The 23,739-nt window shown below is 41.1% G+C and overlaps 2 protein-coding genes across 7 annotated transcripts in view; one reads left to right on the top strand and one right to left on the bottom strand.

Annotated features, from left to right (window-relative positions):
• Positions 1-23,739, top strand: part of LOC125896394 (cadherin-24) — an 80,527-nt gene that overhangs the window by 14,338 nt on the left and 42,450 nt on the right. The gene's annotated exons all lie outside the window — the stretch shown is intronic.
• On the bottom strand, positions 1,017-23,359 carry LOC125896395 (protein sel-1 homolog 3-like). Of its 5 annotated transcripts, none has more exons than XM_049588929.1 (24): positions 23,219-23,359; positions 20,631-21,165; positions 20,416-20,542; positions 16,950-17,071; positions 16,638-16,753; positions 16,288-16,337; positions 12,480-12,603; positions 12,255-12,393; positions 11,961-12,101; positions 11,673-11,878; positions 11,394-11,573; positions 7,044-7,166; positions 6,811-6,951; positions 6,634-6,696; positions 6,378-6,554; positions 5,533-5,660; positions 5,075-5,158; positions 4,883-4,964; positions 4,562-4,637; positions 4,354-4,472; positions 4,045-4,166; positions 2,223-2,337; positions 1,924-1,987; positions 1,017-1,744 (listed from the first exon to the last, which is right to left on the bottom strand). In XM_049588929.1, the coding sequence occupies exons 1-24, from the start codon at positions 23,273-23,275 to the stop codon at positions 1,506-1,508; spliced, it is 3,330 nt and encodes a 1,109-aa protein (XP_049444886.1). In that variant the 5' UTR covers positions 23,276-23,359; the 3' UTR covers positions 1,017-1,505. The 5 variants fall into 5 exon arrangements, 4 of the variants coding, with proteins under 4 accessions (XP_049444886.1, XP_049444887.1, XP_049444888.1 ...); XM_049588930.1 differs by having other exon boundaries at positions 7,044-7,163; XM_049588931.1 differs by having other exon boundaries at positions 16,638-16,720.

The following is a 23,739-nucleotide window of genomic DNA, read 5'->3' as shown; positions in this document are numbered from 1 at the left end:
AAATGGAATATCATATAAGTATGTTTTCTCGCCAGGTTGCACCACCATATTTCTGTTGTTAAAAGCCCCTCTGTGACAAGCAGCATTGGAAAAACACTGTAAAATGTAAAACTCCTTAATTCAGTGTTTCAACTGGTTTAAATCACCACTTCTGTTTGTGTTGAAGAGAAAACCTCTGTGAACAGTACAGTATATCCCCAAATGTATGGATCAGAAAAAAGGTGAGCATACTTTAAGTCATGCCCTACCACTGGGCACGTCCCAATAGTAGGAGGCTCCTGGGCAGACCCAGGGGAGGGATTACATATCTCATCTGGCCTGGGAACGCCTGGGGGTCCCCCAGGAGGAGCTGGAAAGCGTTGCTGGGGAGAGGGATGTCTGGGGTGCTTTGCTTGGCCTGCTGCCCCCGGGATGCGGCCCCTGATAAGTGGATGAAAATGAATGGATGGATGGATATATTAAGTTATCAGAGAAAATAGCTGAGCACACATTTGCAGGTGCTGGACATGCAGGCCGTCGAACAAGGTGAAGAAACACTGATTTGTAAAATGAAACTGCTGCTTTATTTAGTGTTCATACTGGTTTAAATCACCTGGGGTCTCAAAAAAAGCATAGGATCTTTACTAAAAATGTACGTACAGTACGCACAAAAGCCAAAAATGGCGTACGCCAAAAAATACTCAACAATTTCTACAATCAGGGCTCCACCTTAACACCTGCTTCGCCAGTTTCCTGTCTCCAAAATGTTCTTAAACATGGGTCAAATTTTGCCCCATCAAGTCTGTTTTTATAGATCACAACTTTTGCGTGGGAAGTGGCGTATGCCTCTTTCAGGCCTTGATTTGTGAGTATGCAATGTTTATAAATGAGACCTCTGGTCTGTTTGTTTATGGGAGGAAGAGCCCTCTGTGGATAAACCTCCTAAACGATGAACACTGAAGGATTTCTAACTAGGAAAAGTTTCAGCTGGTTGCAATCTGCAATTATCATCGCTAGATGCCACTAAATCCCCCAGAATTCTACACACTAGACCTTGAAATGCATCTGTCTGTTTTCACAGTGCTGTGACAGAAATGAATCAATTTCATAATGAAAGAATTGACTGAATAATCCAAAGCAAGTCAGTGTTGAAATATGTTTTACTACATGTTGCATAACAGAAGCTTCACTCTGCTTTCTTGGCGCCACATTCCAGAGACAATATAAACTACAGGTCAGACTCAGCATTAATTAAATAAACTGCATGATAAGTATTTTATTTTCCGCAAACAAAACAGTTGACATATGGTTACTGAGGAAACACTATCACCACTCTGATAAAGCAGCACGCTCATCAGCACTTCTCTCCTTCCTGTGTTATAACTTAAAATGAGTCACATGTCTCCAGAACACAAATGTGTCACATGAATAGTGCTGTAACTCATCCTCTAAATGTATGCTCTTACAATATGTAGTGTCTGGGGCTTTTGCTGTGGCTATTGGATCACTGTGCTGGGTATTGTATGTCATAAGAGATGATAGAGGAGTGTGGTCCAGAAAGCACACAGGCACACGCCCGTCAGAGTCACAGCCCAATCACAGGTCTGCTGTAGCCGCTGTTCACCATTCAGGATGGTAAGCCATAGATTCCCCGCTGCTCCGTAGGTTCCTCCTGTGGTGCCGTCTTGCTCTCTGTTCAAGTTGACGCCATCTTGGCTGTTGGATGATTCCCTTGCTCTCAGTGCAAACACTCGCTGCCTTTGTTCTGTGTTTATTTGCAGATGAGGGGGATGAAAAGAGGTGAGGATCATGGCAAACTAACACAGATGATCTTTTGATGTGCAAAGCAGAGCACGAGGCAGCAAACTAATATGTGGGGAAATTGCACCATCTTGTGGCACATAGGTGCAAGTAGGTGCAGCTGGGAAGGAAACAATTACTTACCAAGACAGCTCTGCAGTGGCACTGTGACAATAATGACAATGACAGAAAGAAAAGATGCGTATGCCTATAGAGAAATGAGAAAAGTGGTTTAAATAAATTATCACATTTTCTCCCCCAAAATAGCACTCTATATTGTCTTTAATGTCTTATTCATGACGAAGGTCCAATTAGCATTTTCCCATATTCAATAATTAAAGGTAGATCAGATTATCAAAGGACGATGATAAAGTGTAGGAGTGCAGCTTGTGGTGTGTTTTTCTCTTACTACACACAGTATGAACTGATTGCCTTATGCCTACCAAGAGGAGCTGTGCACCATTCTGAGTCATTCTCCTCAAGGCTTTTCCCATCTGGACTCTGAGCAGAGCTAAAGAACAGGGCGTCAATGCTTCTCCTTCCTCAGTCTCCACACATCTTTGGAGATAAACAATGGAAACTGTATTACACACAATAACAATGATATTGAGCCCTCATATTTCTCTTAGAAGAAAAACAGCAATAATAGAGCACATGGCTGAAATGATGTCAGTGAGTAATAGCAGGAAGTGCACGAGCAGGGGTAGGAGTCTAACACAGATGTGTTTAGCAATAACAACAGCTAACATTGACTTTGCCCTCAAGAATTTTGACCTTCTGGGAAATACTTTCTTGCAAAGAGGTAGAAGATTGACACCACTTTCATGTCTGTACGGTAAATATAAAGCTTCCAGGTACTGTAGCTTAGCTTAGCATAAAGACTGGTCACACGGGAAAACAGGTAACAAATTCCACTTACTAGTACCTCTAATGGCCAGTCCGCAACAAAAGCTTTCTAAAATAGTTTTTTTCGACGTCTCATGGCACAGATATGCTTCCATTTTATTTAAATCTATCAAACAACACTGATTCTCTCGTGTTTTTATGCTTTAAATCTATTGTTGTCACATTTGGTGACGTGTAATCTGCATAGACAGCTGTTTCAGTCATACAAATATCCCACTGTATATTTGTTATGAACTTATTAAAACTCTATCTATATTAAATGGTCAAAGCTCCCAGTCTGTGTGTGAGCTAGCCTGTTTCACTACAGGCAGATTACCTTCACTCGCTACAGTGGGCGGGGAATAAAATCAATGAGTCAATACATAAGAACACTGTTGATGTCTCCCCATGGAGCCGACATGAAAACTGTTTTGGTTCAGTAAATTTCTGCCATCAATCAGTGTGGTGAAGACAGGTTAGCGCTGTCTCCTCAGCTCCCCACGAGCTGCTGCTGACAGACGGCTGACATGTTTACAGAAGACAGAGTCATGGTATGTGTCCACAGTATCTATAATCTCCACACCTCCCATTCATTGTCTATGTCAGCAGCCGTGCAATGCATTCTAGTAGCACCAAGTTGCATTTTAAAAGACAGGATGTCTGCTCCTGATTTGTTTAAAGTTGAATTTAGGCTACTTTATGCTAATAAGGGGCATCCAGCGTAACTTGCCACCTTTGGAAACAAGGAAAAAAACTTCTAAACTAACAATTTTCAATCTAAAATTAAGATAGAGTCAGCAACTGCATGGCTTATTTCTGGCCACTGATGTTTTCAGAAACAAATTTCAGTGAACTATTTTTGTAAAATAAGAGAAAGTTTCCAAACTAGCCGCCATCCAGTTTGAAATACGGTAGCAGACAGCCCACATGCCAAGTGGCACGGCCATGAAGCATCCAGTGTTAGGAGGCGACACAACCTCTCAATGTGGCTTGGACGACAGTATGCTTATGCACTGCTCACGTCTTGCTTATGTGTCACTTGTGACGTGGATTCCCAGTATCGCTCGATAATTAACAAGTGATATGAAAAACAGACGACAAAACCAGCAGCCTGTTCCACCTGTTTGTGCTAAGCTAAGCTAAAGAGCTGCCGCCTCTATGACTGCCGTACATACACAAGTGCATCTTACCGATCTTCTCTTCACTCTTGGCAAGAAAGCGAATAAGTTAAAGTAACTGTAGAAGCACATTATCTCACAAATGTCATCACTCTCAGGTGCTGTATTATAAACAGCCTTAGATCACCTAAATTAGATTCATGGTCATTATTCATTGCTGTGGCAGCTCATGAATTTATTTGCTTATTTATTATTTATTCACCTTATTAAGATCTTCTCCACCACGATGTCCCGCTCATCATAATGTGACACATCAAACCAGCCGCGGACTCTCAGTGGCAGAACGTATCCCTGTAGCACCAAAACGACCAAGTTGTACATTCCCTGTGAGTTTGGGTGAAAAAAGATCAGTACAGGAGCTGATGGGTTATTCACAGAGAAATTTTTCAAATAAAAACAACAACACTGTATAATGCTGTTTGTTGTTTTTATTGCGGTGGGCCTGAGCCCGTGAAAGTTTAATTAAGTTTATCATAGGGTGATGAGATTACAGCTCAAGTAAATCTGTCACCTGAGGGCTGCCTGCTCGGGCTGCTCTGCCATACATCGATATGGCCTGACCAAGCAGGGATAATGAGTCTTCTCGCCTGCCGGAGGATCGGAGGTAGTGGTCTCCCATTTTCAGCAGAGCTATAAAAGAAGATAAATACTTGGTGTTTATTGACCAGATTGACAGAAGGAGGGAGAGGTTAAAGAAAAATGAAATGAGAGGAACTCACCGGATGGATGGGGATCATAGTTTAATATAGAGTAGTTATTATATCTCCACTGACAATCATCGCCGAGATTCAGCTCCTACATTTGGGAGAGTGAGTGCGGGGTGAGAGAGGGCAGAGCAATGATGAAGGTTATGTTATCAACCACTGACAATTTCCCTGCGGCTTGGTTTTCTCATTTTAGTACGTGAGTGGAATTATGTGCAATTTGTTCATCAGCTACCTCCAAAACTCCAATTATGAGGCATCGATTTCAGATTTGTGCTGTTATATAGCTGTCTTGACGGACGCAAAGGGTTAAAAGCCAGAGTAACAGCCTCCTACCTCACACAGGTGCGCCACATTGCTCTGGGCCAAACCCAGACCGGTTTCAGCTGCCAAAACATACTTCACAAACGCTCCCTGCCTGTTTGCAACACAATAAAACAAATGTGAAGAAGCAGAGACAAATGGTGAGGACCAGAGAAAATGATTAAATGAGGACAATTGCAAAGTAATTGAAATTAATGTCCCTACCAAGAGCCCTGGAGGTAGGCCTGGAGAGCGTCTCTGACCATAAATCCAAGGTGTCCGTTCTGTTCGCAGACCTTTTTTAGCATTCTGCACAGAGGGTAAAGCATGGGTGATGAATTATGGAATATCATTTTCTCCACATAAACGGAAAATATTTTAACATGATCTAAAAATAGTTCCTGATTTGTTGAGGTCATTCTAAAAAAAAACAAAAAAAAAAAAACCTGTCTCTACAGCTGCAGCAGGAGCTTCTTTAAATTCATAAGATACCAGAGGAACAACGAGTCTCTCTGTGCCAGACAATAATGCAGTGACAGTGACTCTTATTTTTAGATATGCAAATACGAGGTTCTGACCTTGAATTAGCCACTGTCATTGAAATTAGATGCCACTGAGCTGCAGGCTACAGTGCAACAGCCCATAACAAAGCTTTCTTCACCAAGCTAATGAAAGCCTCTTACATCACAGCCCTTTCCACATCCTGAGACACCCCTTCCAGGCTTCCTGTCGAAAGGTACCAAGCAGCCTCCACCGATGCAGAGATATGACCAAGCACAGACGCATTCAAAAACAGCTGGAACGCAGCCGTCTGTGGATCATACAGAAAATACAGTATATCAGCTTATTGATCGCAACAGATCAATGATGAAACTACACTGAACAAAAATTTGAACACTTCTGTTTTTGCTCCCATTTTTCACAGGCCTAAGTTAAAGACTTTTTTATGCACTTAATGGATACATTACTCTCAAACTTTGGTCTTTAATATGTTAAAATCTGTGTTAGTGAGCGTAAATAATCCATCCACCTGACAGGTGCGCCATTATCAAATGCTGATTAAACAGCATCATCACTACACAGCCGTGCTTTGGGATGGTCACAGTTAAAGGCCACTCTAAAATGTGCAGTTTTATCACACAACACTATGTCACAGATGTCCCAGGTTTTCAGGGAGCACACCACTGGCATGCTGACTGCAGGACTGACCACCAGAGCTGATGCCCATGAATTGAATGTTCATTTCACGACCATAAGACATCTCCAAAGTTGCTTCCTTGAATTTGGCAGTACATCCAAATGCCCTCACAAAAAAATAAACCCATAGGTAACCACACCAGCTCAGGACCTCGACATCCAGCAACTTCACTTGCAAGATCATCTGAGACCAGCCACCTGAACAGCTGATGCAACACTTGGTTTGGTGTTAGATTTTTAACCCAAATTCTAAAAAACGGGAGCAAGAACAAAAGTGATGTGTTTTAAATTTTTGTTGAGTATGACTTTTGACAAGGTGTGTGACTTGAACCTCATTCCTCCACGGGTGGTGTGGGTTCATCCCAGTGAGATGATAAATCCCCAGGTTATACATGCCATCCTCACTCCCATTTAGCGCTGCTTTCTCAAAGTATTTCACTGCATTGATGTGGTCGTTCAGTATCATCCCATGGTACCAGCCTAAAGCATTCAGGGCGTTAATTGAGCCCTGAAGCAGGGAAACAGACAGAGGTATAGTGAAGGCACATACTGTAAACACAGATTGATTACCACGAGTACACACGTACCATCTCTGCAGCTTTCTTCAGCAGCTTAAAACCTCGGGTGTAGTTTCTTTTCACTCCGTGGCCCTGGAGGAATCAGCATCAATCAGTGAATCAATAACTGTCACAACACAGACACACAAAATATCCATTGTCCAATTTAATCATAAAATAGGGTGAGTCTTTATAATCTTACAGAACCTTCATTAGTAGGATGGAGTAGTCATACATCGCTGAAGGATCCTTCATCTGCATAGCGCTTCTTTCAAACCACTTCACCGCACTTGCTATGTCTTTTGAGACTCCGTGATGTCCCCAGTAAAGCAATGTCCCCAGGCGTTTCTAAGCATAATAAGAGAGTTTTTATTGGCTTGCTCTGAGCATGGACTGTGTCTGCCAATCATAACGGAAATATTAAAGTAACCCAAACACACCTGAGAATCTATGTCTCCTCTCTCTGCTTGGTATTTCAGATACTGAAAGAGGTCACTTGTCTCATGTGTGAGGCTCTGTAGGTCCTCTGGATTGTTTAGATAGATCTGTTCAAGTGTGCGCTGCTTTAAGAGATAAATCCATATAGTAATCTGTTAGAGTAGTATTTATAAAAGCAGCAGTAGTAAGTAGTTCTAATACAAGTGGTGCATTTGCATGGATTAAAGGGCCAGTGTGTAGGATTTAGGGGGATGTATTGGCAGAAATGGAATATAAGTATGTTTTCTTTAGTGTGTAATCACCTGAAAATAAAATATAATGTTTTCATTACCTTCGAATGAGCCATTTTTATCTACATGGGGAGCAGATCCTAGTTCGTGGAGCTCACCATGATGCCATGTTTCTACAGTAGGCCAGAACGGACAAACCAAACAGTGGCTCTAGATGGAGCCATTTGCGTTTTTGCCCCTCTGCGACAAGAGCGTCGGAAAAACACTTATTTTTTAAAACGTGAACCTGCTTCATTCAGTGTTTTTACCCGTTTAAATTACCGGGTCTGTGTGTTTTGGAGAAAAGGCCTCCTAATTCGGCTCCCAGTAAAAATCTTAGCATCTGGGACTGTTTGCACAAAACACGTTCAGTTAAAAAAAAATTTAATTCCTTGTTAAGGTTTCCTCAAAATATATATTATTGGTTGCACAAAACACCCTCAAGTCTTCAACTTAAGGTTTCCCTAAAATGTTCACTGAAGTTTTTATGGTTTTCTCCGTGTCTTGGTCTTATACTTAAAGAATCCCTAGATCATTGCTCTGAGATCTTAGCAACCAGGGCAAGGTAAAAAACAAACAAACAAAAAAACTTGAGGTACCTCTGACTCTATCTTAACTGCAACATGGCCGAGTTTATGGTGATGAATGAAAAAACTAACATATCCTCTGTATGTTCTGCAACCAGAAGAAATGGTTGCACTTTAGATTTGACTGAATTAATTTTTGTTGCAGTTTCTTCCTACAATCATTTTTGTTTTCTGGTATTTGGAATCAAATTTGCTTTGTAGTTTGTGCTTTCTGTGATTGTATTCCTCCAGAAGTTTAATCTTTTCCTCCTCTGACCAGTATTCCAGTTTTCTGGTCTTTTTTTTTGTCTGCCATTTTTTCACTATCTAACAAAAAGCCAATATCTGAGATGATAACAGGCATCACAAACTTGAGTCCAAGCAAACAAACAATCTCCATGGAAACTTTTACCACTCTGAAATCTCTTTCAACGCAGTAAATGAGTTACCACTTTGCCTTAACTAAGGAAACCTTTTAAGTGATTCTTTGCAATTGTGCAAGTCCCTTAGCTAATTAAAAATTAAGCCTTAAGTGTCATACTTGAGTAGAAAACTTAAGGTGTTTTGTGCAACTGGGGCCTGTACCTTAAGTTATCAGCTGGTTGCAATGTGCAGTTCCCACCAGATGCCACTAAATCCCACTAAATCTTACACACTGTTCCTTTAATTTCTGAAAATATAATTTAATTAATTCCCTTGAAAACTGGGTCAATATACAACAATTAAAGCTCGAGTTTAGTATTATTGATATATAGTTCAATACTGAGAAACTAATCAGGACTGTGAGGGTGTCATTCAATCAGATTTGATTGACAGCACTGGCAACATAAGCAAACAACCCCAAAATTCAAATGCCTGCTATATCCTGACCAGGGCTCAGAAGTACATGACATCACTTTTTTTTTTAACAGAGCTCTGCCCACTTCAGACCAGTCAGAAGAGCTCAGGAAAAACAGCATAGACTGATATCTTTCAATTGAAATAAATAAAACCATTCTAAACTTTGGGAGACTACTTTGTGCTCATGTAGGACCCTATCTCTTATAATACGAGGCTGATTCAAAAAACGTTTCAGGGCCTTTAATTAAGATTAAATCTGGATGGATTATTGTGCTGTCTTCCACTCAGACAGTTTTTAAGTTGGTCAGAAAACAGCAGATAGAATTTTCCTATTTAGACTTCACTGCAATTGTTTTCTCGCTGCATTGGCTGCCTATTCAAGCTGGAGCAGACAGTAAAGCCTCTCTGTTGTCTTCTATGAACCTCTATTTGTTTGATGCATCTTATTTAAATATCCCAGGAATAAACAGGAAATCAGTCTGAAGTTTCTCATAGCAGGTGCCTTATCTTTGGTTTGCTCTCCTTCTATTCATCAGGACAGCTAACGCATTCACATTTTTAAATTAAGATTTAAGACCCATCTATTCTCCTGGGCTCCATCAGCAGATGCACTATTAATCATATTTTGGAGACAATCCCTGTTTAACATTGCTGTCATGTATTTTTTACACAAGTGCACTGTTTGTGCGCATGTGTATCACTTGCATTTGAGTGTCTATGTGCAAGTGGTTGTGTTTGAAAGACTTATGGATTTACTTATTATCCTTACACATACTGTACATTTGTTCATATATTTTCAACATGTGGATTCCGCTTTGATGTTATCGTGAAATTAGGGCGCACCTAACCATTTTATTGATGAATCTAACGTTATTTTTTGATTAGTCAACCAATCTAATGACAAACTTAAAGATTATTCTAAAGATTCTTTTTTATTACTTGATTAATATATCACTTAAATAACAAGAAAAACTTGTATCACACTGTCTAACACTGTTGTGTAATGATGATATTATGACTATTAATAATAGTAGTAGTAATAATAATAATTGGACCTATGTGTCAGACACCTGATCAGAAAGTACTGGACCATAAATTGCTGTAACACATACATTAATTCAATCACTGTAGATCACAGCAGTCCTTTCCTTGAAGTGGAGAATCAGTATTTTTTCTTAAGTACTTGACTTGAAACTTAAAATGCTCATGACATGTATTTATTTCATCACTGGCAAATGTATTTTTACATCGGCGTGGGAAATAAATGAAACTATTTACAGACCGTAACAGAAATCACAGACTGTAACAACAGTCTGTAATGTTAGTTTAAGCCGTTATCTCACTCATGCATGCTCGTTAAAGTAAGCAGAAAATATAACAGCCTAATAACAACGTTAGATGATACATGCGGTATCATTAGCAGCAGTGCATAAAGTCTAATGACTTCTACTAACAGATTCATGTTCCGTGTGTTGATAATCCTGATATGTCAGGCTTGGGTCGGGACAAAAAGTAAACAGGACAGAGCTTTCTGCTTTTGTCTTGACATAGCGCTCTGGGATGGCTTTACTTTGGGTGTCTGTGTGCTGCAGTTGCACACCTGCGAGACGACATTTTCACTTTGTAGGCGAAGTTTTCAGCTGCAGCCTGTTATCTGGAGGAATCCATGCTTGTATCAGGTGTAGCCTACTTAATTGTGACGCACCGACGCATGTTTTACAAATCGACATATTTTCATAATCGATGACCCCTGTTATGTATTGATTTTTATGTTTATCAGTCACCACAATGTCACAATGGCTGGTGATGTTTTCACCCTGTGAGTCTGTGTGTGTCATCATTGTAAAATGTGGTCCTGGTGACACCTTTATTAACAGGAGCTACCACAGAACCTGTTCTGAGTATTTTGCAAGGTGTTTATATGTCTGTCTGTAGACAGATATTGTCACCGCGATAGCGCCATAAACGTGTAAGATGCAATCCCTTCATTTTTTCAATGTATTGTTAGGATCAAAATTAATTTTAAATGGTTGTCGTCTGTGTAAGGGCGCTGGAAGTTGAGGGGGAGGAAGAGGGGAAGGGGCACATTCGTTGTAAGTTGCGTATTGTATAATCTTTAAAAGACGGTTTCTCGTTTACTTATTTTTCTCATTTTGTTCTCTTGTACTTACTTTGACTTAATGTATACTTATACAGCACCCCTTTAACTGCCTGTGTGTCCCTTTGTGTAATCCTGTGCTCCATCTCTAAATTTGGAGGTTTTTATCTGTCGTGAATGCAGTGCAGGCGGAGCACTCCATGAGTTCTTTTTTTCCCCCTCAGCAGCAGTGACTTCTGAGGTGGATAATTGATCTGATTGATCAGATCAGATGAATGGATGAGAGGAGTGACTACTGTGAGTGAATGCAAACTTTTAGACCAAGCAGAATGAAAAGTAAAGTTTCATTTTCAATATGCTTGCTGTTCTGCTGCTCCATCTGTGCCCAGAGAACGCCCTGTGCTCTGACAGTGTGCTGCTATAAATAACTGAACAGTGTATATATTCCACTGGTCCAGCTACATTTGCCACCAAGATAGTTGTTGAGACATTTCAGTCCAGACCAAAGTAGAGGACTGTCCGACAGACCCATATTGCCAGCAATGCTAGCATTATATAATATTAATGTCAGATGTTTACCTCATTTTCATGTATTCTGTAACTATCAGTGTTGGTCTGTACCCCAGCGTTGGAGTAATAGCTGTAAGCCATGTCCAAGTCCTTTGGAAACCCATCAATTCCTTGTGTGTGCTTGTACCCAGCATGCATCAGGGCGAAACGGTTATCGCCCACTGTACCAATCAAACTATAGACATGGCCCTGAAGAACACAGGAGTCAATATTATCAGTCATCATTACCGAAGTGATGTTACATGTGATAAAGTAGCAATTAAGGCACAAGGAAGGCAGCGACTCTACCTGTTGTTGATCGACTGAGTGCCCCAAGCCAGAGAGGTGGATAGCAGCCAACAAGAGAGACGCTTTGTGATTTCCAAAGCAGGAGGCCACAGGGAGTAGTGCTGTTGATTTGAATGTGATTTTCTGTTGTGTCTGATCTACAGAGAGCATGGTATCAACTGCCTGCTTAAACAGAGCATTCCTGAGGTCCTTCATGGCCAGAGATCCTACAATAAATGATACAGAAAATTGTCAGTATTGTGAATAATGAGTTACATATGACTTTTGTGGTCAAACGATCTATGACACCTGTTCTGATTTCCTCTTCTTTTGTCCGCAAGAACTGAAAAAGAGTGCTGTATCTAGGTTGTTTTTCCCAGATCCATGTTTGTGTGCAGATTTCCTCTTCGGACTGACCCCACAGTCTTATGAAGTGAGGTGTACAGACACCTGGAAAAAAAATATACAGCAACCTGTCCACAGAAGTCTTCCCACACTTAATAGGTGTGCAGTTGTTGTATTGACACCCTGTATATGAGATCTATATAAGGATGATCCCTGTAGAATGGCTGCTTTAAAGGATTTGTCAACATAATATTTCACCTGTGTTGACTGGTGAAAGGAGGTGACTCTTAGTTACATCTTGGAGAAAGGCTCTTGTGAGTGCTTTCATTTCCTGACAGTCCTGATGAGTCTTATCCAGCGCCTGCAGTGTTGACGCGGGGCGAAGTTGATTTTTTACCTGTGACATGGATAACAGCATATTTTAGCACAGTAATTATTAAACATCATATCAGTGACTTAATGATTGGGAAATGGGCACTTTACCTTTGTTGTTCCAAAACGGTAGTATTTGACAGATCCAAAATACCCACGGATGCCTGGCATGTACTTGCTTCCACCGATCACAAAGTATCCATCAGTGTCATTATAATGGATACTGTTTTGAAATCTGTAAGATATTGAACACCACTCAAACCAGTTGTCATGATTGTTATTCACATAGCAGTCCTCCCTGTTCTATTGTGGGACTCCCTAAACGCCTGCTATTTCCCTTAAGTCCTGGGCACAGGGGTCGCGTTAACAGGATATTCTCGGTCATTGACCGTTTTTTTTACAACAATGACCGGAAAATCTGAAGGCCGTCGGTCATTTTGACTGGTTGCAATTACTACCCCTGTCCATTTGGCGGCGGAGTGCACAGTCAGTGGTTTAAGTGGCTGCTGTTTTCACACTGCAGAGAAAAAGTCATTCATCTGCTTCATGTAGCGTTGTTGACATAACGCCCTGGACACACCGGACGCGGAACCGAAGCACAGCGCCCAGCAGCGGAGGCAGTTTTCAGTCAGCGCCCATGTTAACCTATCTGACTGTCCACACAGGCTGCTGAGCAGAGCGGAGCGCCTGCGGAGGCAGCGCTTCAGTTTGGCGTCTGGTCTATTTTTCACGGGAGCCACGAGCGCTTCTGTCAAGTTGAATCGAGCAGATCATACCAAACAGGAAGTCGGACACAGAAAAGACGAGAGAATCCAGCCAATTTTCAAAATAAAATAACAACAGCATGCACTGAGGAACCTTGAGGAGAAAATACCGTATTTATAATTTAAAATAACACAACAGTGCATAACCGAACACATTTCTCAATACCATAATCACTTAATTACAATTTTAATTTTGTGTCACCGAGCCTACAGGCAAAACTACGTAATGCCCTGGACACACCGGATGCGCAAGTGACGCATTAGTGCCGTCCGGTGTGTCCAGGCCAAAGCCTAATGGCACGAGTGTGTGGATGTCTGTTCATCTTTTCGTTCATGTCCTTATTATTGCACACTTTATAACTTGCTTGTTGGATTTATTAAAAACGAACGAATGAAAACTAAATGTCTTTGATTATCTTTATTATCATTTAAAAATGAAAATTAAAATGACCGGTAAAAATAGATTATGACCGGATTTTTATGGCGCTGTCGGTCAAAATGACCAGTGACGAAAAAGCCTAGCGCAACGTCTGCCTGGGCATAGACTGTATGTAAAGATGGACAACGCGTGTCCACTTACTCCAACTGTACAGAAATGAAGCCAAAATATCCTGGATAAGGCCGCTGCCATCTCGTATTGGTGATGTCATTTGCAGCCAGACTCTGCAGTTCAAGGGATGGGGGACTTTTTTTTTTGTGGCAATATTGTGTCGTCACATGGAAGCCACAAATCAATTTTTTTATTATATAAATTATTGCTTTTGGTAGCTAGGGTTGCAGCAGTGTAAGAATTTCACAGAATGATCATGGTCTCAGAAAAGTTTGCAGTTTCATGGTATTACAGAATTTAATGGAATTTTAATTTAACTGAACTTAAGAGGAGAATCTTGGTCCAGTTGCTTTTTTTTTTTTCTCAATATCGTAGATAAGCAAATGTACACGGTATGATAACCTTCAACTTTTATATCACGGTATACCTTGAAATAAGTATATCGCTGCAACCCCATGGGTGGCCTACAAGAATAATATAATCCAGGGGTGTCCGAACTTTTTTGAATGGGGGCCTGACAGATAATGTGAAAATACCCAGGGCCAGCTGCCTTTCAAAAAAAAATCCTGTGCAAATAAGACAAACGCAACATCCTTCTTTGAAAGTGTTTAACTTTCCACTGCTCCTGAAAGTGCCGGTCCTCACTGTTAGCTTTACACATCTTTGCTGTGGCCATGTCTGCTACCGAGCAGCACCATTGATCGCAAGCATATCGATTGCTGCACACAATTGTAAATATTATCAGAAACATTCAACACCTGAGCGTAGGCCAGGGTGATAAGAACAATCTAAAATGACTGAAACAATCTCTGGGAAAAATTTATTTGACGTGTAATTTGGTTTTTTAGTTTTGCCCATGTTCCTTCTGCTAACACAGAGGGGGTGAGATTCATGCAGCCAGCAACCAGGGGTTGATTGAGATGTTTTGGCTTCACGTTCTGTCATGTTGTCCAACTTTTTACGTATACAGTTTATGGTCCTGCGTCACTTATACCCCTTTTGCACCAAATTAGCTGTGGCTCTTGAACCGGTTCTGTTCAGGGTTCTTGGAAATTTAGTGCTATTTAGTAAACCAGCCCGTGTTTTCACCAGTTTTGAGTGGAACCATTGTAATCAAGGATCCATCATCAACGAAGGGCGTTGCACAATGCACAATGAAGGTAAACAGTATGCCCACCTATGTTAATACCATTTGCACATCAAGTTAAGAAAAACCTGCTATATTTGGGTTCCAGCCGGGAGCCAACTTTTGCAGGTTCTAGACCGATTTATTTTTGGTCGAAATGCTCCAAATGGTGCAAAATTAGGAGCGAGAACAGAATCGCAACCCGTTCCATGTTGGTTAACAATGTGTCCTCATACAGCGGTTCGTGTGATAGCCCACAAATTGGCACCCTATAAATGAACGTACAGAGGTTAGGTTTAGGACGACATACCTTAAAATGACTCAATCACTTGGTCCCATGATCACAGACTTCCAAAATATGTGGGTTATGCACGATTTACTGGCTCATGATTACATGGGATATGTTCAAATTTGGGTGTGTAACTTGCCTTAGGAAAACATACAAATAGTGCATAAGAGCTGCCTGTGGTTGAGAAGGGATAACAAAGCATTGGGTGTTGGATGCACATCGGCACACATTGTGTCGTATTGTCACTTTGTGGATAAGCGAGCAAAACCGACTTTTACCTGACTACTGAAAAAAAATCTCCACAGTCAACCGTCACAACTTTATCCTGGAAAATATATACAACGAAATAGTGCTAAAATGTTTATTTTTATCTACTCAGATGGGGGTCTTTATATTTATATCAATGTAGTATCTTACACCAATAGATGCCCAAACAGGCTTTCAGTTTTCATGTATGCAGGGTGTGAGACCAAATATACAAATTACAGGAAAACATGAATAGTTTACTCCATATGCCTTCATACTTGAAGTGTGTATTATTCAGTCTAGTTTGCCTGATTTTACAAGCTTTAGAAATAAAACTAGCCTAACTTTGCCACTCAGTCCAACTTAATTTTAAGTTAATACTGAATTTCCTGCATGGTGGTGAATTTAATGTACCATTTTTTTTTTGCCTTTTCTGCATTAATTTATGGAGTAGATGTCTTTAATGTTTCTAAAATAAAAGTCTTTTGGAGGGGGACAAATGCATTCACTCTAAATATTGAGGGAGACGTGTCCCCTGTGTCCCCTCTCTCCCCTCTCTCCCCACCCACAAAACAATCTACGCCCATGTCTGGCTTCTCCTCCTATACCCTTCATTGCTCAAGTTGACAGGATTGGTTCCCTAGACGTGTCAGGCATGAAGCCTTGGACAAGTCCCCTGCGTCCCCCCAAAATCTACATCTATGCAAGTAAATATTAACATGCACTCAGAGCACGGGGCTGAGATGATTACAGAGCTCACCGAAGCATGCACTTCTACATCCCGCAAAACCACACCCATCCGAGTGAAATACCAAGGTTTGAGCTAGTCCTGTTCTACTGCAGTAACTGGACAAACAGGTGCTTTATAAGTGCAAGAGTTGTTTATTTCACAACGATTAAATCAAACTGACATTAAGCATCTTTAAATCAGTAACTGGTCTTACTTATATTGATGTCTGTGAGTGTGTTCATCCCATGTTACATCCAGCAGCACCTGAAAGTCAGACACGATAATACATGAGCTCACAACACACAGAAACAGAAAAAATAACCTACTCAGCTGTGAACGGCTCCAAATTGCAGTACACACTGCAATCGCCTGGAGTTTCCCAGCTGGAAAGGAACCATCTCTCAGGATCTTACAGCTGTTCCAAAAGGAAATCAAACACCGCAGAGCAAGGGCACCAAACCAAACAGAAGAGAAAGGAAGGCTATAAGATGTTGCCCCGAGCTGTACTTTAATTTCTATTTCTTATCCCACCACCCAGAGGAGACACACACTGAGGTTTTATACCTTTGAGTCCTGTATGTAGCAGTCTAATCTAATCCATTTCCACTGGGGCAATGCCGCACTGACTCGGAAAGCTTCATCTTTTCCTGTTGTCGCACGTGCCTGAATTATGACGTCCCCTACACGGGAGATATGACAGGCATATATGACAGTCATATATTTCACCACAGGAGATCCAGAGCTCTTTATTAATACATAACACAGTCTGTTCCGCAGTCTCACAAAACACACACCATCACTCACAATCATCTCATGATACCACAGTCTAATCCCCTAAACTGGTATCAGGTGTACCCACGAGCTGCTGTGACCCACCTGTGTCTGTAAGCTGCATCAGAACCGAGTCGTATGTATTTTTCCTATCGACATGATGGATGATCCCACAGAGCTTCTCGTGACACCATTTCAGCAGGTAGATCCACACAGATAAGGTGACGCTGAAAACCAAGCAACACATGATTTGACAAATCATTTCTTCGACTACTGAAGCGCAAGGTTGAGTTTAAAACGCCTCGCTATCTGTTAGAAATGACTGACCTCGCTGTCCTTCATCGACCGTAAATAAAAAGCTCATATGCTCTGCTGAAGAGGCTTCATGATGCTTGTTAAGTCATTTGTAATGACAGTGAAGTAAAACTAAAAGTAGAGTGTGTTATAACAGCTGACAGCACTGAAAAGGAAACAATCAGTGACCTGTGGCCTGTCAATCTGCTGATATCAACACAAACTACTGACATTATACTGTACATCTGAGGCCATATGTGCTGATTTATTTGGTTTTATTGTACACATGTATAGTATTTAACATCTAAAGATATAGATAAATATATTCTTAAAACTGCTCCTCTGTCACTGATTAAAACCCTGCAGATTCATCTCTGTTCTTCAGAGTAACATATGTAAAAGTTTTTTCCCCATGGAAAAAAAAACCCTTTATGCCTTAAAATGCTTTAGATGTAACTCTCCACCTTCGCTGCATTTTGTATGCGTGGATCTATGAATATGCAGATTGGTCCCCACCTCTATCTCCATTTTCCACCATCCGCTCGCCTGCAGCTTCAGCACAACTGCTCACCTTCGACTCTGCTCATCGCTCTCTACAATGTTAAAAATGTAACAGTAATAGATAACATGAGCCTTTGGCCTGACTACATTATCAAACAGCTAATAATGGGCTGCTAATGTTAGATAAACCTTGTCCCCGATCGCCAGCTCTGATAAATAGATGTGAAAATAAAACTTAATACCAATATGTAGCAACACCTGGCTTCTCCTTCCATCGGACCCCTTGTTTTGGAGGTTGACAGGATCGGTTCCTGGGTAATACCCAGGCTGACAGAAGCTGTGTTTTTGAGACTGCAGTTCCAAGGTGGAAATGCTCAGCCATGGCGTTGACTGCTTATTATCTCAGGCAGGTATAAAGCCTAAAGGGAATCATGCGTTTGGTTGTGTGTGTGTGTGTGTGAGTGAGTGTGTTTATCTGTATGTCTGCAGCAAATCTCACAAACTACTGGACCAATCAGCCTAATATTTTGTAGGGCTGCCCCCTAATAGTCAACCAAATGTTAGTCGACCAGAAAGGTCATTAGTCGGCAAGATTTAACTGGTCGCTTAGTCGCAGAAAAGGCAACAACAACAAAAAACCTGAAACTCTTTGAGGAGCTGCACCTTGTCAAAATAAATCAAAACCTATATGACTGGACCATTTGGGAATTTAATTTGAAAGGACAGACACAGGAAGTGTCCACCCTCAGCAGTCACACAGGTGTCACGTTAATTTCCAGGGCTGGTACCTGCGGTTATTCCACAGGCTAGTTAATAACATGTTGGGCAGGAAATCCAAAGTGTGGGATCCTTTTGAGAAGGTGAAGGACGAACCCAAGGTGATATGAAAACTCATCCTCACTGGTTCATTAGTACAGTTTTGTATTTCTCTGTAATGTAGCATAGTGTTAACAATGTTACTGATACTATTCTTTCTCACACCTTCAACTCAAACCACCAAAATATATAATTCAATCATTAAATTAATATCATAAACATGCGGGCAGCTAGTCGACTAATGGCCCTAGATGACGACTATTGGTCAACTAGGAAAATTCGGCGCCAGCCCTAATATTTTGTGTGCACATATACGATACACATACCTCTCATGGTTGCGTTGAATCACAACAGACCTTTCTCACAACAGACATTTTGACATGTCACAGTAGGAAAAGCACAGGTGTATTCAATAACATTAATGACAACTGCAGTCCACTTAGAGGAGGCCCTGGTATTGTCCGTGCTGGCTTACTGGAACAGCTTAAGGCTCATTTATACTCCCTTAACGTACAAAAACAGATGCGTCCGTTTCAGATGTTGTGAATGTCACTGCCCTCATACTTCCATGTGCCCTCTCTGATGGCATGAATACAGCAGATAGATGGCACTTAAGGGCAGAGTCAAAAGTTTCACACAAATGAGGCGACGGTGCAGGAGGTTGTAATAAAGTACATTTTTACAGAGGCAGCATTGTAGAAGGCAGTGGTCTGTGGGGGCATTAAATAAATCATGACATGCGGACGGAGAATTCTTTTCACCATATTAGCGTTTTGTTCCATCATTATTTAAATTTCTTCGTTGTCCTCTACCGTCATATCTCACTTGAACTATGCTACAGTGCCCCCACAATTTCCTGTGGCACTGCTCAGTTTCATCTGTATTCGTAAGCTCTCAGAAAACGTGCACAAATACAGACGAAATGAATGCAGAGTATGGACAGAAGGCTCCGTCTGTCTCTGTATGTGTATCTGACATTGAACATAAATTAGGCCTTACTGGGAAACTTAATGGAAGCAAGCCATTGTTGATGTTAGCAATTTCACCTGTGCATTTCCCATGACAAGACAAAATGTCTGTTATGAAAAAGGCCCATGGGAGAAAAACCTGTTTTATTGACTGATTTACATCATCGCTGACTGCTGAATGTTCCCCTGTGTCAGCGTGGGTTTTCTCCAGGTACTCTGGGGTCCTCCCACAAGGACTGACTTTAGATTGCCTGTAGGTGTGTCTGCCTCTGTGTGTCAGACTTGTGTCAGTCTGGACACCTTTACAAGGTGTACCCCCCTTTTCACCCAATTTCAGCCGAGCTTGGCTCCAGCCTCTTCACTCCTCTTAACCGGCCAGTAGGGGCTGCAAGTTTTACTGAAATCTTCTCAGCTAAAAACAACAAGCCATACGGTCTGTTGCAGGACACAATTTTTGTTTTAGTCATGGCTCGAAAACTGACATCCACAGAAAGGTTTAGTCTTATTTTGAATCTGAGCATCCGAAGATAAATTCCATACCTGATGTTATGATCCACTGAAGTTAAGCATAATAGGAGATAAATAAATCACCATTTTTGTTATCCTCACAGCCATTTTGACTGTTAGGGAACTGGGAGGGACAATTCTGTTGTTTTTGTTCTGTCCGTTTGTGGCTGTGTTTTACTTATTAAAAATGCATGTACTGTCATCATTTTATTTTATCTTCTGAAACGCGTCTGCTTGAATTACAAGAGTGACCGCAATCGGCTCGGGCAGCTGGAACGTGGCCATTTGGCGGAGATCTGAACTCTACTGAGTGCACTTTTCTAGTTTTGCTCATGATATGTGTTTTAGCTTTGTGAGCTATTTAATGCAACATTTGGAGACCCTGCTGGAGATTATATTCCTGCTGTGCAGTTGAACTTCATACAGAATAAACTTCAACTAAACTGTACTAAATGAGAAGTTATTGGGTGGATTTTAAGTACAACCTGGGCTGTGTCACAGCATGAAGACGGGCGCTCTCCAGGGCTCTGTTCCTAAAAGGCTGGAACCTGCGGACCACTCCAAAGTGCTCACCAGGACTTGCCAGGGGGAACTTCAGCATATCAATTACGTCTATGCACAAGTAAAACAGCAAAAGATTACATACTGAAACAGTATTTTCATGTTATTATTAAAAGTTAATAAAGATAGAGGATCTGACCTGACTCATGTGGACAATGATGAGTTCTGTTTCTGGTCATCTGCCACCTCAGATGAGCTGACCATGAAGGGCACTCAGTGGGAGGTTTAGTTGGACGCTCTGAGAGTGGCTCTGTCTGCAGTGTTTTATAAATCCTCAACATGGAGCCCTGGTATGTCCTGGGTTCCCTGCCATCATTAAGATGGTCTACCCAAGCACGAACCGTCACATTCTGGGCGTCCAAAATGTGCCTGTTGAAAAAGTCATGTTGATATAAAATGGATGGAGGCAATCTGAGCGGCACCTGGTGGATCCTGTAGACTCGGGTTGTGCTGCTGATCCATTTCCTCCTCAAGACCACTAAATCTGTCTTCCTTAATGTGGACACCACCACCTCCAGTGCGAGCCGACATGGCTTGGAGCAATGATACCGCACACGGACCACTGAGCCGTCTGCCACTTTGTCAGGGGCTGAGTCAAACCCTATGAAATTGTCAGGCGGGCTCTCACCAGTCTGGGATGAGGAGGTTGAAATGGCTTGTAACACACAGTGTCCCTGGGTGAAGTGAGAGATGAGTAAAAACAATTAAGTGATGTACATACAAACAGGCTATCATGCAGTCTTTTTCCACTCAGACAAACTGCAGGTAACAAGTTGCCAGAGGACATATTTTTTAGAACACGCTCCCTTTGGCCACTCGAGGCAGTGGAAACAAGCTGTGAAGAAAACACTGACATGTCATCACTTCGCCGCGTTCTCTCATACAGTGAATGAGACAGTCCTGAACAGGGCTCATCACCACCTTTTAAACTCTGGTGAACTTGTTAGCAAAGAGTTTCTTATTTACACATCCAGCAGAGCAGAGGCAACATCACCATTAATTTGGAGCTGTGTTTGTGGCCATCTGGCAAATGCAAGTCTGTTAGCTCTGTTTAAGGTGAAGGGATATATCTGGTTCTTAAGCAGCTCAATGTTCAACCATGTTCACCAGTTAGTGTCTTAACTAAGGCTGGGTGTTATGGGGAAAATCACGTCACAATATTTTTGACTAAATACTTTGATGTCAGTATTGTAACAATATTGTAGGGTTGACTGTTGGTTCTTTCACATTATATTTACACAGTAAGGTTTAGGATAAATAACTATCAGTGATGTAGTAATAATGACTAAGTGGGTAAAAGCAAATAACAGAACAGCTAGAGCAGTTTGCAAAGTTCAGAAAATGGCATCACTTTACTGTAATGCAGCTTTTAAAACCATAAAAGGCAACACTTAAAATACTACGATACCCAAAATCTAAGACAATACCTAGTCTGATATGATGTGGATATAATATCAATATATGGTCTAACCCTATTGCTGACTGTGTCTGTCTGCTGTTTGGTGCTGAGCAGGCAGGATAAAGTGTTTTTTTAGCTTGTTTTTCCTGAAAATTGCCACCTGCTGACAGCTGCAAAACAACACTATAGCTTCTTTCCCACAGCACAGAAAAACCATTAACACCTGCAAACATCTGGCTTTTTAATGTAATGGGAAAGGTTACAATAGGCATTCACACCTGGGTCATAGGTATTTATCAGCTCCGGCTTAAATTGGCAGTGATGGAAATACAACACCTGGGTGGACACGCTCATTTTAGCCCCCTTTACCAGTGAGATGCAATGACATGCCACAACAAAATGCCATCCATCTGCACCCAGGCAGCATTTAGACATTGTTCCAAGATAGTCTTCACCAAGTTTAGAAGTGAGAATGAATAAGCAAAAGATAAAGAATAACCACAGTAACATTTTCATTGGCTTCCATGCTGTGTCCTACTGTGTACTAACCTGTTGTCAAATGTGACACAGCAGAAGAGAAATAAAAACAGTTATGCTTGTCCGCTGCAGAGCTGTGTACACTGCTGTGGTCTACTAGCAATGGCAAAGAAGTCTATAGCCTATTTTACTGGGTTTTGCTGTGTTTAAAAAAAACACATACACACTCTAATTTTGGTGGGAAAAGAGGTGTAAGAGAGTGGTTAAAGCTAAAGGTAAAGGTAACATTTCTGTGAGTCAACAACTGGCATGGCAATATTCAAAGAGGTACCTTAAACTCTCACTTCAAGATATGTGCAAGAAAAATGGGTTCTATTGGTACCCACAAGTCCTCCCAAAACTTGAGAGGGCTTGTTCCCAGTAAATGTTTTGTACAATCAATGTACTCCTTCAAATTAAAGCTGTATATTTTTCTTTTTACAGAAAAAGACAGTCTATTGGAAAAACAATAAACCACCTATCATGTATAGATACAAAACACATTAAAACAGGATTGTTGTGGAACTCAAAATGTTATCTGCACCATCACATCAGATAATTGGTAATATTAACTGTAAAATAACAATCCAAAGAATATAAGTATATGATTCCCTAACTCTCATATCAACACAGTTTCCAACTGGCATGTGTACCTCAGCAGCATTATAGCATTTCTGCAATTTAGTTATGGCTTGTGGTTTGGTGCAAGGTTATCAGTTACCCCATCTGGCCACCCCTATGAAAAATGTCCGGGCAAACAGCTCATATCAGGATTATCACTGTGATAGCAGTAAAGTTTAAGAGTTCCTTACCATTATAATAGCAGCAGTGAAGAAATATCCACAAAAGATGGAGGTTAAAACCTTCATTTTGAGTTTTTTTTTTTTTTAAATCTATGATTAATTAAAACATAATAACAAACACGTAGTCCTTGAGTTCATGGTTGATCTATTCGACAAACAGAAATAGTAATGTGTCAAGTCACGTTGGGTGAAGTCACTTGGTTGAAAGCAAGTAGGTGTCAGGTGTGAGTATACACCCTTACTGATGCAGCATGACCTGATATTCTGGTGTCTCCAGTTCAGAAATTTGAATGTTGCCTTTAAAGGGCTACGCTACGTAAGAGGCTTGACAGGATTGACTCTGCTGTGTAACACAAATGTTGTTTGATTCATTTCCTGCCTGATTTTATTTGGGAACTTTTCATAGGAGTGCTGCATCAAAGCTCAGAGTCTAACTTAATTTGATGTGCTCGAGCCAAGGCCTTGCCATCACCCTGCGTCCTCTTTGGCCTACGCCCACACAGGACTTTGAAGAAATCTGATCTGAAAAA

The sequence above is a fragment of the Epinephelus fuscoguttatus genome, linkage group LG10 (genome assembly GCF_011397635.1).
Source record: "Epinephelus fuscoguttatus linkage group LG10, E.fuscoguttatus.final_Chr_v1".
Taxonomy (NCBI): Eukaryota; Metazoa; Chordata; class Actinopteri; order Perciformes; family Serranidae; genus Epinephelus; species Epinephelus fuscoguttatus.
This window is presented reverse-complemented; position numbering and strand designations above follow the sequence as displayed.

Coding starts and splice junctions, on each gene's coding strand:
- LOC125896395 (XM_049588929.1), bottom strand. CDS start 23,275: ATGAAGGTTTTAACCTCCATCTTTTGTGGATATTTCTTCACTGCTGCT. Junction 21,166..23,218: donor TCACTGCTGCTATTATAATG/GTAAGGAACTCT, acceptor CACTTCACCCAG/GGACACTGTGTGTTACAAGC. Junction 6,697..6,810: donor ACTCCATCCTACTAATGAAG/GTTCTGTAAGAT, acceptor TGATTCCTCCAG/GGCCACGGAGTGAAAAGAAA.